Raw genomic sequence first — 18004 nt, 5'->3', positions numbered from 1 at the left:
CCTAGACCAGTGAGGAGGTAACCACACTGCTGAGGAAAGCTACCTTGCAATAGGCCAAGCAGAGAAATCAAAACCCCAAATTTCAAGCCCAGGTCTGGTAGGCAGAGTGGCCCCAAAAGATGCCAGGCCCTACGACTATGGCAGTTTGTATGGCAAAGGAGATTTAGAGCTTCTCACCAGCTGACTTTAAAACTGGGAGATCAGCTTAGATTATCTGGGTCGCCTAATGTAAACACAAGGGTCTTTACATGGAAGAGGGAAGCAGGAGCCAATAGAAAATGTAAAGGCAAGGGAACGGACGCTCTTCTAGTGCCTCCAGGAAAGAAGGCAGCCCTGCTGACACCCGTGACTTTAGCCCAGTGAACTACAGAAATGTAAGAAAACATATCTGTGTTGTAAGCAACTGAATTTCATGTTGTTATGGCAGCAATAGGAAACTAACACTGCATACTCAAAATTACTCGACAGAAACAGCTAGACTGAGAAAAGGGGATAATTTCAGGGTGTTTAAGGTCTAGGGATGTAACGCAGCTTAAAAGATGCCCTTCATTTGGGGATGTTTGCAGATCTTACTTGGTAAGCATCCTTCTGTTTTCATCTAAGACAAAGCTGTAGAATCCACACCAATATTAAAAACAAAAGGAGGGTGGTGCCTGGTTGGCCCAACTGGCAAAGCATGAGACTCTAGATCTTGGAGATGTGGATTCAAGCCCCACAATTGGGAGTAGACATTACTTAAAAATTTTTAAAAAGTCTTAAAAAACAAAACAAAAGCAGTATCTGCTACAGACACATCCCAGTTCAGGTACTGAAGAGTCCAATTAATGAGAAGTCAATAGGTCACCTAAAATATATTAGTGTCAGGTCCATGAATGTTGAAAGATGGTACAGTAATTTTTCATATTATATAAAAATCATTGGATTGAGTTCATTTAAAATAGTTGCAATTACATAGATAAATGGGAAAATGAAAATGTAGACAGGGTCACATTGAGTAGAGGGATGCTACTATACAGGAGGCAAAATTGCCAAGGTTAAAAAAAAGGGGGGTATTAGGTTATCCTGATCCTGAGGTAAAATGAGAAAAAAGTGGAAAGCCGTAAGTGAGGTGAACCAAGAACACAGTGGCTTAGCCAAAGGCCAAAAGTATTCGTGCATCTCCTACTTTAGCATAATATCCTCTGTATTATGAAAAAACCCACATAAGATGGCAAGTCATGGGAACTAGTTGGCTCCACCTTGAGCAAAAGTCTAGGAAGGATTCTGTGAGAAGTTTGCACCAGAAGTGTAAAGTCCTAAGGAAAAAATCTGTTAAACAAAACAGTTGGTTTGAGACCAGGCTTCAAAAGGGTTTCTGGGTGCTGCACACCTTTGTCTTTTCCAGTCATAATTTTAATTGAGTCAGTATAGATGAGAACAAGACCACTGTCTTATCTAAGGTATCCTTAGATACCTAGAAGGCAACTCCAGTACCGGAAGCTTGTTCTCAAGGGGCCCAGTGTAAACGGACAACAGCATCAACTACTCACCAGAGGTGAGACCTGGAGCCTGTAAGATCCTCCCAGAATGCTATAAACACTAAGAGCTTCCCAGGATTCTATAAACACGAAGTCTTCTCAATTGGCATATTAATTTAGATGCTATGATAAAAAAAGTGCTCGCTGCTCAAAAATGTCTGGGAACAGCTTAATTAAAGATAGTCTCTCGGGCGCCTGGGTGGCTCAGTCAGTTAAGCGTCTGCCTTTGGCTCAGGTCATGATCCCAGGGTCCTGGGATCAAGCCCCACATTGGGCTCCCTGCTCAGCGGGAAGCCTGCTTCTCCCTCTCCCACTCTCTGCTTGTGTTCCCTCTCTTGGTGTCTCTGTCAAATAAATAAAATCTTAAAAAAAAAAAAAAAAAAGATAGTCTCTCAACCCTTGGCTGCACAGGAGAATCCTTATGTCACTAAATGCTTTACACTGTTTTTACACAAGTCAGCCAGGATGCGGATCTTCCACAAGGAGCACTGTTGAGTGTAGCATTTCCCTCACTTACCTGACCACAGAACTGAGAAAACACAGCTTAGAAAATGCTGGGAAAATGGGAAAATTAGCATGCTGAGAACAGGGGGAACAGGAAAAAAATCATGGTACCTGGGTATCATACAATGAAAATTACACAAAAGAAAACACACATGAGGATGCTACTGACATGAAAGCCTTTGTTTTTAATTTGGTTGATACACATTTGACAAAATATTTTAGAACAAAATAATCCACGAACAGGCACAAGGTATTTACAGTAACAACTGTGGAAAACATACAATTGACGTACTCTCAAACAGAGATGTCTACTTACAAAATTTTCTACTGTGAATCTGGAAGACTCTCAGTTCCTACTCATTACCAGGTCTGAACCCCCTAGGTGGCGAGTGAGGCCCAGGAGCAGGAAGTGCAGTTCTGACACATTTGGCAGTCAAGGATCATCTATTGGTGTGAGCTCACAGGGAAGAGAAGAGACAGACCTGGGGGGGGGGGGGTGGGGGGGGGGTGGGGGGGGGTGGGGAAGGCGGTGCAGAATGGAAGACTCAGAAGGAAACAACTAAGGACAAGACCTAAGTCACACTCATCTTTCCCAGTTTCCTAGAGAAGGCTGCAAACCTTTTAAAACTTATTCAACATCTATTTAGCAGAAAATCAGCAACCCTGAGACCAATTTTCCATGACGTAAAAGCTAATAAACATGTAGAGCTGCTCAAGATTTATAAATAAACTAACTTTATATGACCAAATAGGAACTTCAAAATACCTTTTATGATCTAAAAATACATTTAAGGAAAGAGAAAAAAATTTCCCAAATTTTTCATGCCTAATTCTTAAACATTCCAACTATTAATTTCCATTGTCTGAAGTTAGTTTCACAAAAAAAGATACACTTTGACTAGATGTTTGAAATTGAGTACAACTTGCTCTTGATAAGTGGACCACCTACATCTTCGTATTATTCAAATATATTTAAAAGAAATCACAGAAATTTTACCCATCTGGAATATAGTCACGAATTTATTGACTTACAAGATAGCCACATAAACGGAGACCATGAAAAAAAGAACCAAATGCTTATTCTTTGTAACACTACTGAGACAACACAGTACACCATACACAACATCTACTGACCCACCTACACTATTTAACTATGCTTTACACAGTTTCAACAAACAACTTTGTAGATCATATATCCACACCATGTGTAAAAATCAAATGTGCTGCTCCTCCAGGGGCTGTTCAAGAGCTTCCATTAGCTTTTTATTTGCTTCCTCATTATGTCGGCTTTGACAGTGAGTTAAATGTTTCTTAAAGCCTCTTGGGAAATTTGATTCAAAATTACAACGTGGACACTTAAGTAAACTCTGCCCATGGGCTGCTACATGATTTTTAAGGAGAGATTCCAAAAGAAAAGCCTTTCCACAAATTGTACATTTGTAAGGGCTATGAACATTATGCTTATTAACCAAATGATGCAAAACCGCACCTTTTTTCATAGCTCGACAGCAACAAATTTTGCAATAATACTTTCCTTTTCCACGCTTCATATACTTCGCAATCTCTTCCTCAGAGATAAAAGCCTCTTTCTCTTCAGTAAATTGTAACACATTTTTTGACTGCTCTGGACTAGTCATGTCCACTTTGTTCTCTTTACTAAAATCAATAGATTCTACATCAACCTGCTCTTGATCACTGCTTGATTCTTGGCCCTTGCTGTCTATCACATCTAAATCTGCTTTTATATACTCACTGCTACTAAGCTCAGCATCTGAGTTCTCTTGGTTGTCTTTCTTGAGCTTCTTTGAGGAAGGAAATAAAGTGTCTTCTAAGAGTTTCTTAGGTGTAGCTAGTAGTTCTTCCTGAACCAAAATATCACACTTTTGATCATCTATGGCATCTGTCTGTAGTTCATCACCAAGCTCAACTGCCTTCTGAGATTCTGAAAAGATAGCAGATTTGGGAAGTTCAGGGAAAAGGGCATGTTTCCGGGGCTCTGGAAAAAGAGCACGTTTTCGTGGTTCAGGAGAAGCTGGAGGGGCTGTTTTGGTGGGCTCAGAAAACAGGGCAGGTTTTCTAGGTTCGGTATCAAGAGAGAGAACAGGCTTCCAGATATCGGAGGCTGCCTTAGGGGACTCAGATGGTCCAGAAGGTTTCCGAGGTTCAATAAAAAAGGAAGACTTCCAGAGATCAGGGGAACCACCACGGGAACTTTTCTGGGACTCGGGAAAATCAAGTGAAGCAGGGGAAGTTTTTCGCTGATCAGGAGAAAGCTTCCAAAGCTCTGGAGACCCTGAAGGTTTTCTGAGCTCTGGAGATCCCGCTGGACTGCGGATCTCTGGGGACAATGGTGGGCCTGGTTTGCGAAGCTCAGGAGACAAGGGAGGTCCTGCTTTACGAAGCTCAGGGGACACTGAGGGAACCGTCTTCCAATGTTCAGGTGACAAGGTGGGAGTTGTCTTTCGGAGTTCTGGTGGGCCAGACTTCCACGACTCAGGAGACGCAGGGGGAGACTTCCAGGAACCAGGTGAGACCGACGATGACTTCCAGGATGCGGGGGACACAGAGGAAGTTGGTTTCCATGGCCCAGGTGAGATCGAAGGAATTGGCTTCCAAGGACCAGGAGACACAGATGGAGCAGGTTTAGCCGGCTTCCAAGGTCCCGATGACGCCGAAGGACTCGACTTCCAAGACCTTGGGGACCCAGGTGGCCCTGGCTTCCAAGAACCTGGTGACACAGCCGGGGCTGGTCTTCTGGGCTCTGGGGAGACAGCAGGGAATGGCTTCCAAGGTTCAGGAGACTCCGAGGGGGATGGCTTCCTTGGCTCAGGGGAGATAGTCCGGGCTGGTTTCCGAGACTCTGGAGATGCAGTTGGGGATGGACCCCAAGGTTCAGGGGAAGCCGCCAAAACTGGTGACTCTGGAGATGAGCCTGAAGGTGGCCCCAATGTTTCTGGGAAATGGGAGTGTTTCTGGGGTTTAGTATTAGTAAGAGTGGCCTTTACTGGCTCAGGAGATATAGGGGCAAGTTTCTGTGGTTCTGGAGAAGGAATAGGGACTGGTTTCTGAGACTCAGAAACAATAGGGACTGGTTTTGGAAGTTCAGGAGAAGAAATAGAGGCAGATTTTGGAGGCTCAGGAGAAGGAAGAGAAGGTGTCTGTGGCTCAGGAGAAACAACAGGGCCAGGCTTCTGAGGCTCCAGGGAAGTGAGAGGTGTAGGTTTTGGTGATTCTGGAGACAAAACTGGGCCAAGTTTCTGTGTTTCTACAGAAAGGGCAGGTATGGGTTTTGGGAGTTCTGCTGAATTAGAGGGTATTTTCTGGTGATCAGGAAGAGGAGGGCTTTTCCCAGGATCTGTTTCTTTGCTTAGCTGATTTTTTGGTTTCTCATTCCACTTCTCTGGGCCTGCATGTTTGGATGTGATGTGATAGTACACATTAGAGTACATCTTGCTGGTGAAGAAGCACTTATGGCAGTGGAATAGCTTTGCACTTTTCTGGTAAAATATCATTTTACCTAACCCACCAGCATCCATTTCATCACAAAATTCTGGATGGATGGTGCCCATGTGAATTTGCACGTTTTCATAATCCGTGCCTCGGAAACTGCAGTGGTCACACTCCAAACGTGATGACGGTTTACGGAGTTCCTGGAACACTTCCATTTCTCTCTCTGTCACAACACACACGATTATATTCTGTAAAAACTCTCAACAGTGCTGCAATAAAGTAGAAATTAATTATTTTCAGGGGACATAATTTTGAATAAAGTGCTGTTCTCCATCCATTCCATAACTGCATAATTTTAAGTCTGGAATGACGTGCATTTATCAGATAATACCTCAATAAAGATTTTGAAGAGAAAAGATAGATGGAACTAATTTTTAACTGAGCCCCAGGAACTGCTACTTTTAGAGGTATCACCTCACGTAATCCTCCTAACACTATGACTCAGTATTATTTTCATTTGTAGATGAAGAAAAAGGTTCAAAGAAGTGCCTCACCCAGGTTATAACAGTGATCCAAACCTGACCCCAGAATCACGTAGCATGTGCCTTCTATCTTGACTCTGAAACCCGGAATCAACAAGCTATCGGCAGATTAAGCTCAGACAACACCAAAAGTAAAGCTAGGTAGTTTAAGGCTGAGCAAGAAACTAGCTCCACTTCAGAGAGCATTTGTTAAACTAAAATTATGAAAAGATGGCTTTTTAAAAATATCAACACATTTTGTAATGTTTTATCCATCCTAATATCAAGTATTTTATTCATTCATTTAATAAAATAATTATTTTCTGTGCCGTTTTTCTAGGCACTTGGGTTTAAAGAGATGTCTTGTACTATGGTGCTTACATTAGGTGCAAAGCCAAGTGTGAATGCAGAGAAGGCTGTCAAGGAAAGACGCGCGTAGATCCTGAATGATGTAAAGGAGTTGGCCTAGCAAAGGGCAATTCAGATAGAGGACACGTGAGGCATGAACTTGCTTGCCAGTAATTATGACTTTTTAGAAGTTTAAGCAAGTCTTCTAGGGTGGTGAAAAGTACCAGGAGCTCACAGTTAAAAATGCAGTCATGCAGAACATATTTACACAGTATCACTTGTTCTATGTACACACAATCTCCCACAAACACATCCTACACCAATGGGATATTAAACACACTGATCTGCAACTTGCTTTCATTTAAGGAAGAGAAGGTGGCTCAGAAGAAGACCAGGCTCCTGAGGCTTCAGGGCGAGAAGAGGAGGTTTCGGTGATTCTAGAAACCAAAGTAGGCCAAGTTTACGTGTTTCTAATCAGAGAGTTCTGTGTTTCTACTTATTTAGAGAATAAGCACTAAATTTCCTTGTGCATATCTTGAATATGAGGGTACTTCTGAAGGGAAAATTCCTAGAAGTGAATTACCTGGTTCAAAGACAATTTACATTTAAAATTGATAAATTTCATGAAACTCTCAAAAAATTCCAGTACTATGACATACCAACCAAAAGTGTATATACCAGGGACAATTCCCCAACTCCCTCATCAATAATGAGCATTATTAAACTTCTATCTTTGCTACTTCTCGGGTAAGAACTGGAGTCTCAGCATTGTTTTAAGGTGCTTTTCTTTAATGAGAAAGAGTGAACACTTTCCCTTGTTGATTAGCCATGTGTATTTCTTCTGTAGGATGTGCCTTGTCCATTTAATTATTTGTAAATAGTCTGCATAAAAGAAGTCAACCCTTTACTGAAAGTATTTTCCTAGTTTATCATGTCTCTTGACTTTATGGTATGTATGTGTACATATATATGTGCTTTTTTTCACACACAACTGGTTTAAGGTGTTTTCCTTATGACTGTTATAAACTATGCTTTCCCACTCCATTACTTTTTAAAGCCGTCAATATTTTTTTCCTATGATTTTGAGGATTTCATTCTTTTTACAATTTGTAGTTTTTGGTGGGGGGCAGAGGGAACGAGAACCTTAAGCAGGCTCCATGCCCAGGGTGGCAGAGCTCCACTCGGGGCCCCATCTCACAACGCTGGGATCATGACCTGAGCCAAAACCAAGAGTCAGACACTTAACCAACTGAGCCACCCACGTGCCCCTTTACATTTGTATTTTTTACTCTATCTGGTAAAAAGATAGGGATTCAGCCTGTGTTTCACCCCAAATGGACAGTTGTCTCTCCAACCCTTTTCCTCACTGCTATGTAATGTTCCATCTACCATTTACTAAATTTTGTGTTTATGAATCCATTCTGGACTCTCTTTATTTTTTTATTTTTTTGGCAATCTCTATCCCCAACATGGGGCTCGAACTCATGACCCCAAGATCAAGAGTTGCACACTCTTCCAACTGAGCCAGCCAGGTGCCTCTGGACTCTATTCTATTCTCTACCGGTTCCATCTGGTATGCTCTTCTCAGCATGGGAACTCAACAACTGCTAAAAGAGATTCTGTAACATACACAGTGAGTTTATCCAAGTGAATCACAAAGTCTTTTCTCATTAAATTATGTCCCATCCTTTACCAAAAGTATCAGCTACCACCAAAAGCATGCAATGTGTTCTGTGCTAATAGTAATTACTGGGTCAAAACGTATTCCTTCCACGTTACTGTTCCTCAAAATACAGTACAGATTAGAGACGCTTATTTATATTGAGTCTCTCCCCCTTTAGTAATTTTAAAAACAGAGGCACCTGGGTGGCTCAGTCGTTGAGCTTCTGCCTTCAGCTCAGTTCACAATCCCTGCTTCTCCCTCTCCCATTCCCCCTGCTTGTGTTCCTTCTCTCGCTGTGTCTCTGTCAAATGAATAAATAAAATCTTTAAAAAAATAGTAATTTAAAAACATTAACTTAAAAAACTTAACATTTCTAATTTTGATAACTTGTTTTGAAGATGTTATTACTGACATTGTTTTCTATCACCCATATCATTAGTATATCATTTGCATTTTGGGCGAGTGGTCTAAATTTAAAAAGGTGACAGGACAGTTGAAACAAACAAGTGCTTTTCAGAAAGTATTAGCCCCTTCTGAATTACCCTGCAACTATCCTGGCTTTTAGAAAATTGTTTTTAGGGCACCTGGGTGGCTCAGTTGGTTAAGCGACTGCCGTCGGCTCAGGTCATGATCCTCGAGTCCCGGGATCGAGTCCCACATCGGGCTCCCTGCTCAGCAGGGAGTCTGCTTCTCCCTCTGAACCTCTTCCCTCTCATGCTCTCTATCTCTCATTCTCTCTCTCTCAAATAAAATCTTTAAAAAAAAAAAAAAGAAAATTGTTTTTAGGGCCAAATGGGCTAAAAAAAGAATATAATCACTTAGTACTGAAGAAAAAATCTCTGAAAAGAATCTTCAACTCACAAACATAATGAAGAAAACATGCAGAAAGAATGTGTAGGTTAACAATCCACCTCAGACCCAATGTCTCATAAAACTAGAAGAATGTTAAAAGAAAAGGCAGTGGTATCTCAATATCCCCATCTGGCCATAAGTGGCCATGATGAACAGTCAAGGGATGTTCACATTAAATAAGGGGGACATTACATATTAAACCACATCATTATATTATAATGAGCCCTATATCAAATATATTACAACACAGAGGTTAAGACCTCAGGCTTGCTGGATTTGAGTGAGTCCTGGTTCCACTATATGGCTTTGTTAAGTTGCTGAACCTTTCTATGCTTTAGTTTCCTGGACTCTACAATGGATGTTAATATTGTGTTAGCATACTTGGAACAGTATCTCATGGTGAGCCCTCAGTGTCAGCTATGATTATAATATTAGAAACTACAAGGGTAGCCCCTAACCCTAACCCTACTCATGACAGGAAGAGAGGCTCTGTACTTTCACAATTTGAGTTTCTTAAGCTTAAACAAACTGTTAACTCGGAGACTTTTCCCATCTTCTCAAGAAACCGGTGTACAGGGGTGCCTGAGTGGCTCAATTAAGTGTCTGCCAGGGTCCTGGGATTGAGCCCCATGCTGGGCTCTCTGCTCAGGGGGAGGCTGCTTCTCCCTCGCCCTGCCACTCCCCGTTTATACTCTCTCTCTCTGTCAAATAAATACAATCTTAAAAAAAAAGAAACTGGTGTACAGTAGGAGAAAGTATCTTACTTAGTGACCTCTCTCCTCTCTATGCCTAATTTATAGCCCTATCAACAAAACAACTTTCTTCATTTCCTGTATGTTAACTCATCGGCTTTTTACCAATAACTCATAAAATAGAGGTTATCAATAAGCCCAGTAAGTGTGTAATACAGGGATCAGATTATGAACTGTAAGGGTAAAGCATTTTCTTCTACTCCCACAGAAATTACTGAGCACACTATTCTATCATCAGGAAGGTTTTTAAAAAATGCTTCCACAAACTTACTTACCAAATAAAAAATCCACATCTCTATTTTTTTTTTAAAGATTTTATTTATTTATTTGACAGAGAGAGACACAGCAAGAGAGGGTACACAAGCAGGGGGAGTGGGAGAGGGAGGAGCAGGCTCCCCCCCAAACAGGGAGTCCAATGTGGGGCTCGATCCCAGGACCCCGGGATCATGACCTGAGCCGAAAGCAGAAACTTAACCGAGTGAGCCACGCAGGTGCCCCCAAAATTGACATCTCTAACACAGTGCAACAAGTGGAAACCTGGTCTCCTCTTCAGCCACACCCTCTATCCCAACTCCTACTCAAGTGTTGTGGTTCCTTTCGATAGGCAAAGCTCTACCACTGTTTCTCCTTATTCCTACTTTCCATTGGCTGTACCTCTGTTTCTTGCCTCTCTGGAAATTCTACACTAACCCTACATTTTACAGCTGCTCCTGTAAATTACTCTATCTTTGATGAATACCACTTAGCCTAATTCCTGCTGCTTTTGCCTCCATGGCCTCCAGCCACCTCAGCTTCTCAGGTTGGACTACTCCCTTTTGTCCTTAATTGCTGTCTGTTAAATCGTCACCTCTCCCACCCTTCATCTAGTGCCACTCAATCAGTTCCTCAACCATCCTGTTCCCTCTCAGTCTGTGCTAAACCCCATGGCTCCTCATATGTTCCCTCTATCTCCCACCTGCCCCTCCCTATTTCCTCTTCCTATCACCAACTCTTCTGGCCAGTCTACCCAAACCTGCCTACTCCCAAGCCTCATTATCATACCCTAGTAACTTCTTACTTAAAAAAAAGAAAAGAAAAAGAATTGTACAAAAATCACTTCTCAAACCCTACCATATATATGCATATCTAGCACACATTCATGCACCATTATGTATGAGCGTATATGCTTTTATAGATTTTCCTTAAGCACTTTTCAAAAATGTTCGTATCTTAAATATATTCTCCTAAACATTAAAAGGCAAACAAAACATATGCAAAGTAAAACTGGTAGAATAACACTATAAATCCAGGACAAGTACGTTTAGAGCAGGTAAGAAATAAAGACCAACAGGCTTTTCTCTGGTAGACTTACCAGCTTATCTTCCTAGAAATCTTAAAAAGTATGTCTTCAAAGGGCAGACAAGTCTACATGGCTTCTGAGTTAACTACAGAAAATAGCCTGTAGTACATGAAGAACAAAGATGAGAGTTGACCTGGAAAAAAAAAAAAAGAAAGGAAGTGTAATCAAAACTACATTTCTGTGATAATCTGTGGCCCTGTAAAAGAATTCTGCCTATTTCTCTTGCTGTCCTGCTCCCTGCAAGTGACAGGGGTCCAATCCATTTGCTTTAATGTAATAATACCAAAGATGACCACGGATACTACCCATGACACCACCCACATCTAATTCTACTTTAAAATCCACTATGGAACTAACGCCCTTGTCTACAACCACAGCACTCCTGAACCCACCATCTCACTTGAGCCGACAGGACAGCACTCAGCAGACCGCTGCTGTGACCACAGACTACAGGAGCAGCTCATGTTTTGTCCCTTATCCACACTACACCGCAGAGCAGCAAAGTACCAGGCAGTGAGGAAGGGACAAGATAATCAACAGGACAAAGGGGCAAAGAAGTAAGAGGCTTCGGGGGACAAGGAAGGACAGTGGTGCTTCAGTGACTGCTCGGGCCTCTTCTCAAGTGGATTTCTTTTTTTTTTTAAGATTTTATTTATTCATTTGACAGAGAGAGGGAACACAAACCGGGGGAGTAGGAGAGGGAGAAGCAGGCTCCCCACGGAGCAGGGACCCCCGATGCGGGACTCGATCCCGGGACCCCGGGATCATGACCCGAGCCGAAGGCAGATGCCCAACGACTGAGCCACCCAGGCGCCCCTCGGGTGGATTTCAAAGAGAGTATCAGGGTCTGGGTAAGTTGTCGACTTGAATAGAAAGGAAGAAAACTGGTCACGAACAAGCTAGGTAATAGCTCACAACACATTTCTGCTGTTAAATTCCCGCACATTTCTCTCCCCGTGGTCAATTGCTGAATTTCTGAGAGCTGTGCTCTCCCTGCCTGCAGTCTCACTTCCTTGCAATCCACTCACCATACAGTTTCCAGTCATGTTCCAAACACAGAAACCTAATGGCATTTGCCTGCTCACAATTCCTCAAAGTATCCCCAACACCTGCAGCACACAAAACGACGGCATATAAAGCTCTTCACCATCTGTCTGGCCCCTGACTGGACCACATTCTCTAAATACTGACCCAGCTGTAATTCCACTACAAACTAAGCCTCTGGACCTTCACACAAGCATTTACTCTTCTTTATACTCCCCATCTTGCTACCCAGCCATCAGGCAAGTTTCTCCATCCTTCAGGTAGATACTTCTTAAATAATGGCCGCCTTGGCCCTAATCCTCTTTGTGTGCACACCTCCAGTGTAGCCATCACTCTTTGGTACCACCAGAGTCTGGCTCTCAGAGGGCAGGGACTACCTATTCACCCCTGTAACCCTTGCACATCCCTGGCACATGGTATATGCTCAGAAAGTATCTGTTCATTACCTCTAAAACATCCCATCATGAAGACTGGAGACCTAATCTTAGATTCACAGGATTTTAAAACTAGAAGTGACCTGAGCCACCCTCTAGTTTTCAAATCACTGGGATTTAGAGCAGAAAGACCTCAGGGATCATCTACTTTAAAACTTCAATTTATAGCTGAGGAAATTCTAACCTAGACATTAAGTAATTTGCTCAAGATGAAGCAAATAATCAGCATCTGACAAAGGACCAGATTAAAGTTCTGCCATTTATCCAGGTTCTTTCTAATATATCTTGACTAAACTAATGCACTGGAATCTATAAGATCTTGACAAGCCAGTATAATGGGCAAAATCCGTAAGATGAATCCACAGAGAACTGCATTCCACAGTCTGAGCTGGAGAGAATGTCCCAATGGATCACTGTCTTCAGCTCTGGGCAGGAAGGACACTTTGATTTCATAACACTAGGCAACATGCAGAAGAAAGCGAGCAACCACATGATGGCAGGCAGTCTTTAAAAATGTGTCTTTTGTGAGTACAGAAACTGACCAACTTCAAAAGTGGAGGAATTATGGATAATATGTAATGTGTCCTAGAAGCAACAAGTGGAAGCTAGCAGGGAAACAGATTCCAGCTCAAGATAAAGTTTTACAAACTACTCAATCACGGACTAGAATGAGTTGCTTTGCCAGGTAGGAGCCCTCCATAATTATAAGCCAATGGCCAGTATAGGAAAGGATCCTCAGAGGACTTGAGTCCAAACTCTCCACTTTAAACAGAAAACTGATGCTGATGGAGAAAAGTACTTGAGATCACAACAGTTAGGTCAGTGGAAGCAACAGAAGATCCTGATTTCCTGATTCTGGATCTCTGTTGAAATACCATGAGGTCTTTCCCATTGGGCACGCTCCGACAATGAGTCAGTCCAGAGTTCAGCTCCTGGGCAGAAGCTAGACACTGAGATTCCTCCCAGTGGGAGGATTTTTTTTAAGATTTTAGCATCCCCCCCCCACCTAAATTTCAGAGCTCCTAAGCCTAACTATAAAAGTAACTACACTGTCCAGACTAACAAAAGTTTCTCCGATCCTACTTTCTGCCTCTACAGACTACATGCTGTCCCTAAAAAAAAGTTCCAAGTGGTTTGCCAGTCCACCACATCACATCACACCTATCTCCTATTCAACAGCTTCCTTAAAGTCTAACACCTGGTTGTCTTTAAAAACTTTCTGATGCATAGCTTTTAAAAACAAAACTCAAGGGACGCCTGGGTGGCTCAGTCGTTAAGCGTCTGCCTTCGGCTCAGGTCGTGATCCCAGGGTCCTGGGATCGGGCCCCTCATCGGGCTCCCTGCTCAGCGGGGAGCCTGCTTCTCCATCTCCCACTCCCCCTGTTTGTGTTCCCTCTCTTGCTGTGTCTCTATGTGTCAAATAAAATCTTTAAGGAAAAAAAAAAACTCAATACGGACAGCATTTTTAAAGCTAATTGGGTTCTAATAGTGTATACCCACTAGCATTGCTTTTCACCCCTAAAAATTAATTAAAAATTAGTAAACTTTATTTTTTAGTTTTAGGTTAAAGAAAAAACAAAGTTCTCTACCTTTATTTACCTTCTTTCTTCCTCTGCACACAATTTCTCCTATTATTAACATCCTGTATTAGTACATTTGTTAAAACTGAGGAATACTGATATATTATTATTTACTAGAGTGCAGAGTTCAGTTAGGGGTCACTCTACCTGTTATACAAGTCTGTGGGTTTCCACAAATGCAGTGTCACATACCCAGCATTACACAATGGAAGAGAATAATTTCACAGCCAGAACCATTCCCTGTGCTCCTCATAAACACTGGTCTTTTTACCGTCTCTGTGGTTTTGCCTTTTCCCAGACTTTTTTTTTTTTTTTTAAGATTTTACATATTTATTTGAGAGAGAGCGAGAAAAGGAGAGGGACAAGGAGACTCCATACTGAGCACAGAGCCCGATGTGGGGCTTGATCCCACCACCCCAAGATCATGACCTGAGTCAAAACCGCCAGTCGCAGGTTCAACCAACTGAGCCACTCAGGCGCCGCCCCAATACATTTTTAAAATTATGGCAAAATACAGCGAAGTTTACCATCCTAACAATTTTCAAAAGCACAATTTAGTGGCATTAAGTATATCACAATGCTGTGCAACCATACCCATTATCCATTTCCAGAACTTTCCATCACCACAAGCAGAAACTGTACCCATTAAACAAGACCTCCCCATTCCCCCACTCTCACTAGCCCTGGTAATCTCTATTCCATTTTCTGTCCCAGTGAGTGGGATCACACGTTTGTCCCTCTGTGTCTGGCTTATTTCACTTCCCACGTCTATCGCACAGCATGTATTAGAATTGTATTCCTTTTTAAGGATGAATCCCATTCCACTGTGCATATACCACAATTTACTTTCCGTCCATCTGTTGATAGATACTTGGAGTACTTCCTCTCTCGGCTATTCTGAACAAAGCCGGTTGCACTGCCGTACAATGATCTGAGTCCCTGCTTTCGACTCTTCGGAGTCGAAACCCAGGAGCGGAATTGCTGGGTCCTACGTAACTCTGTGCTAAAATCGGAGGGACCACGACACCCTTTTCTACAGTCGCTGTGGCTGCAGCACTTTTCGTGGCCGCCAGCCACGCGCGGCAGTGCCACCTGTCCCACGCCCTCCCCAACATCTGTGATTTGCCTCTGCTCACAGCCATCCCAGTGGGTGTGAGGTGGGACCTCACTCTGGTTTTATCTCCTTAACTCTGATGGCTGATGCGCACCCTGCGATGTGCTCACGGGCCATCGGGGTGCCTTCTGTGGAGAAGACCCACTAAGTCCCTTGCCCGTTCGTAAGCCGGTTGCTTCTGTCGCTGAGCGGCAGGGGCTCCTCACACAAGCTGGACACCAACCCCTGGCCGACTCCGGGATTCCGTATCTCCCACTCTGGGCTGCCCAGCTCGTTTTTAAGCAGCAACAATGACAAAAGCCCACGCCGACGAGGGACCGTGAGAACCCTGCCCCGGACTGAAGCGGAACGAGCGCCTCCCGCGCGGAGCCAGCTCCCGACCTCCCCGTGGTGTCCCGCACGGTGCTTCCCGCCTCCCGCAGACGATGCGGGGCTCGCCCCCCGCCCCGAGGCCCACCCCGCCGGCAGACCCGGCGCAGGCCGCTCTTCGGTGCACGCCCCGGGCGGGCCTCCTCGGGCCTCGGCCTGCGGGGCGTCGCGGCCCGCGCGACACCCCTGCCCGCCCGTCCCGCTTCTCACCGACGATGGGCCGAGGCGGCGTCCACACACGCGAAGGACGGCGGGAGCCGCGCTCGCGGTCCCCGGCTGCTCCGCGAGGCCCTGCGGCGCGGCAGCCTCCCGAATGGCGGCGCGGCGCAGGCGCGGGCTACGGGCGCGCGAGCGTGCGCGCGGCCGCGGGACGGGCGGGCGGGGGCTGATGGGAAGCGAGTTTGGCGTCCCGCGCCCTCCAGCGCGGCCCAATCAGGCCGCTGATCGCCGGGCGCCGCTCTGCCGGGAGTGCGCCAGCGGGTCGAGCGGCCCGCCCTGCCTCCGGAAGTGACGACATGTCCTGCCCCCCAGGCCACGGCTCGGTCTTCAGTGCCTGTTGTTCTGACTGCCGCGGACGGGCTGAGAGCGGTCGTCCCGCTTGGGAGGGCTCGCGCGGCCGCTCTGTTTCCTGCTTCTGCCGAGTTCTTGGTGAACAGGCCCGCAGGCCTCGAGCGGCCGGCCGCATGGTGCTGCGCGGGGAGGGGCCGCGGCGTCGCAGACTCGCGGCCGCGAATGCGGCGCGGACCTGTGGCGGGTGGGCCAGCAGCCCCCCAGGCTGTGCAGACGGCACCCGCTCCCCCTCAGTGCAGGCATCGCCAGTCTGCCCTTTGTTCTCACCTCACTTTCACGAGGAATTGAGGGCCCTGTGTTCTTTGATTTTTGAGAACACACTGACTTCTAATACTTAGATAGTAACGGGCGCGTTTTAGGGAATTTTCAGATTTTTACTTGTGTAGTAGAGTGATCCATTAGTTGTGATTAGATTTAATAGTTTCGGAAGAAAACTCTCCTAATAATGAAAGATTTTAAAACTTTCAGTTATTTTTTTCACCCATGTTCCGTGGACTCCTGGATGGAGGCATCTGCCTGGTCTTGAAGAGTGTACCTGCCAGGTAGACTTAGGAACTCACTCCTGGGGGGGGGGGGGGGGGCACCGTTGGGCTTGCGAGGCAAAAGAAACAAACCTTTTAGAAATTCTTGAGAGAGTTTTATTTGAGCCCAAATTAGGACAGCTGCCCAGGATACACAATCTTCACAAAGAAGACAGTGCTCTGGTAAGGGAACATTTGGTATAGATTTATATACATTTTTTAACATAAAAAGTTACAAATGATTAGACAAAGAACATTTCAGAAAGTTGCAGGCTTTAAGTTCCTAGTATATATACGCAGGGCTGTATGACTTTAATCTTATGGCAACCTGGGAAGTTTCTTACTTTTTCTTATCTTTTGTGTTCAGAGTGCTCCTTTTTGGTTATTTTCTTTAACGCAGCAGAGGTACAGTGTGTGCTCGGGGCAGAAATAGCGCCCATGCTTTGAGGTTTTGCCAATTCATGTTGACCTTGGTAAATGTTAAGTATAGTTTCCCTGGGAGCTAGGAGTAGGGCCCACAAATGTTAAAAGTTGAAAATTTCCTTTAATAGCCTTTACCTAGGCAAACATTTCCCATGCTCCCAAGTCTCAACTGTGACATGAACTCTTGTCCCCTAACAAAACTCTCTTTATGAAAAAGGACAGTTGAACACCCCATTAAATACACAGGCAAAACACACAAACAGCTTATTTATGAGAGAAGAAACAGATGTCCAATAAACAGTGATAGAAATTCAATCTACACTTGAAGCTGCGAATTTTAAATGTAGAAACGAGAGGATCCTTTCTCTGACCATCACGTTTTGCATATTAACTTTCAAGATTGTTACCTTTTTTTAAAGATTTTATTTATTTATTTATTTGAGAGAGAGAATGAGAGCATGAGAGGGGGGAGGGTCAGAGGGAGAAGCAGACTCCCTGCTCAGCAGGGAGCCCGATGTGGGACTCGATCCCGGGACTCCAGGATCATGACCTGAGCCGAAGGCCGTGGCTTAACCAACTGAGCCACCCAGGCGCCCAAGATTGTTACCTTTAATAGGAAGTTATGTTGTGAAATTCAGTATGAGCATATATGTAGTGCTATTTTTCTCATTTATGTCTGTATTTTTTAAAACGTCTCCTAATAATTATGAGTGTTGCTGCTGTATCAGTATTACAAAATAACTTTCAACTCTTACTCCTCTTGTTACTGCTAAGGCCTCCTCCTGGAAGGTAGTGTAATTTGTCATGCACAGCACACAATTTCCAGTTAGGAACTGGTTAGAGACCTGAGACTGGTGGCAAGATACCAGTTTATTATTTCTTCAGTTGCTGAAGTTCAGCTGTCCTGGGGTGATTTGTGAACTATCAGTTTGTGAACTATCAGTTTGCAGACACATACTTGTTCTGAGCTTTGCTCTCTGCAGGCAGGAGTCCCTGGGATCTG

The 18004-nt window shown here is 44.2% G+C and overlaps 1 protein-coding gene across 2 annotated transcripts; it reads right to left on the bottom strand.

Annotated features, from left to right (window-relative positions):
• Nucleotides 1-1860: 1860 nt before the first annotated feature.
• Nucleotides 1861-15826, bottom strand: CHAMP1 (chromosome alignment maintaining phosphoprotein 1). Of its 2 annotated transcripts, XM_035726527.1 has the most exons (3): nt 15698-15826; nt 10959-11079; nt 1861-5740 (listed from the first exon to the last, which is right to left on the bottom strand). In XM_035726527.1, exon 3 carries the CDS (start codon nt 5684-5686, stop codon nt 3236-3238), a length of 2451 nt encoding a protein of 816 aa, XP_035582420.1. In that variant the 5' UTR covers nt 5687-5740; nt 10959-11079; nt 15698-15826; the 3' UTR covers nt 1861-3235. The 2 variants fall into 2 exon arrangements, with proteins under 2 accessions (XP_035582420.1, XP_035582421.1); XM_035726528.1 differs by lacking the exons at nt 10959-11079; nt 15698-15826 and adding an exon at nt 8203-8252.
• Between the last annotated feature and the right edge of the window lie 2178 nt (nt 15827-18004).

Source organism: Zalophus californianus, chromosome 3 (genome assembly GCF_009762305.2).
Source record: "Zalophus californianus isolate mZalCal1 chromosome 3, mZalCal1.pri.v2, whole genome shotgun sequence".
Taxonomy (NCBI): Eukaryota; Metazoa; Chordata; class Mammalia; order Carnivora; family Otariidae; genus Zalophus; species Zalophus californianus.
This window is presented reverse-complemented; position numbering and strand designations above follow the sequence as displayed.

Excerpts from the sequence above, each read along its gene's own strand:
- CHAMP1 (XM_035726527.1), bottom strand. The coding sequence starts at position 5,686 with ATGGAAGTGTTCCAGGAACTCCGTAAACCGTCATCACGTTTGGAGTGT.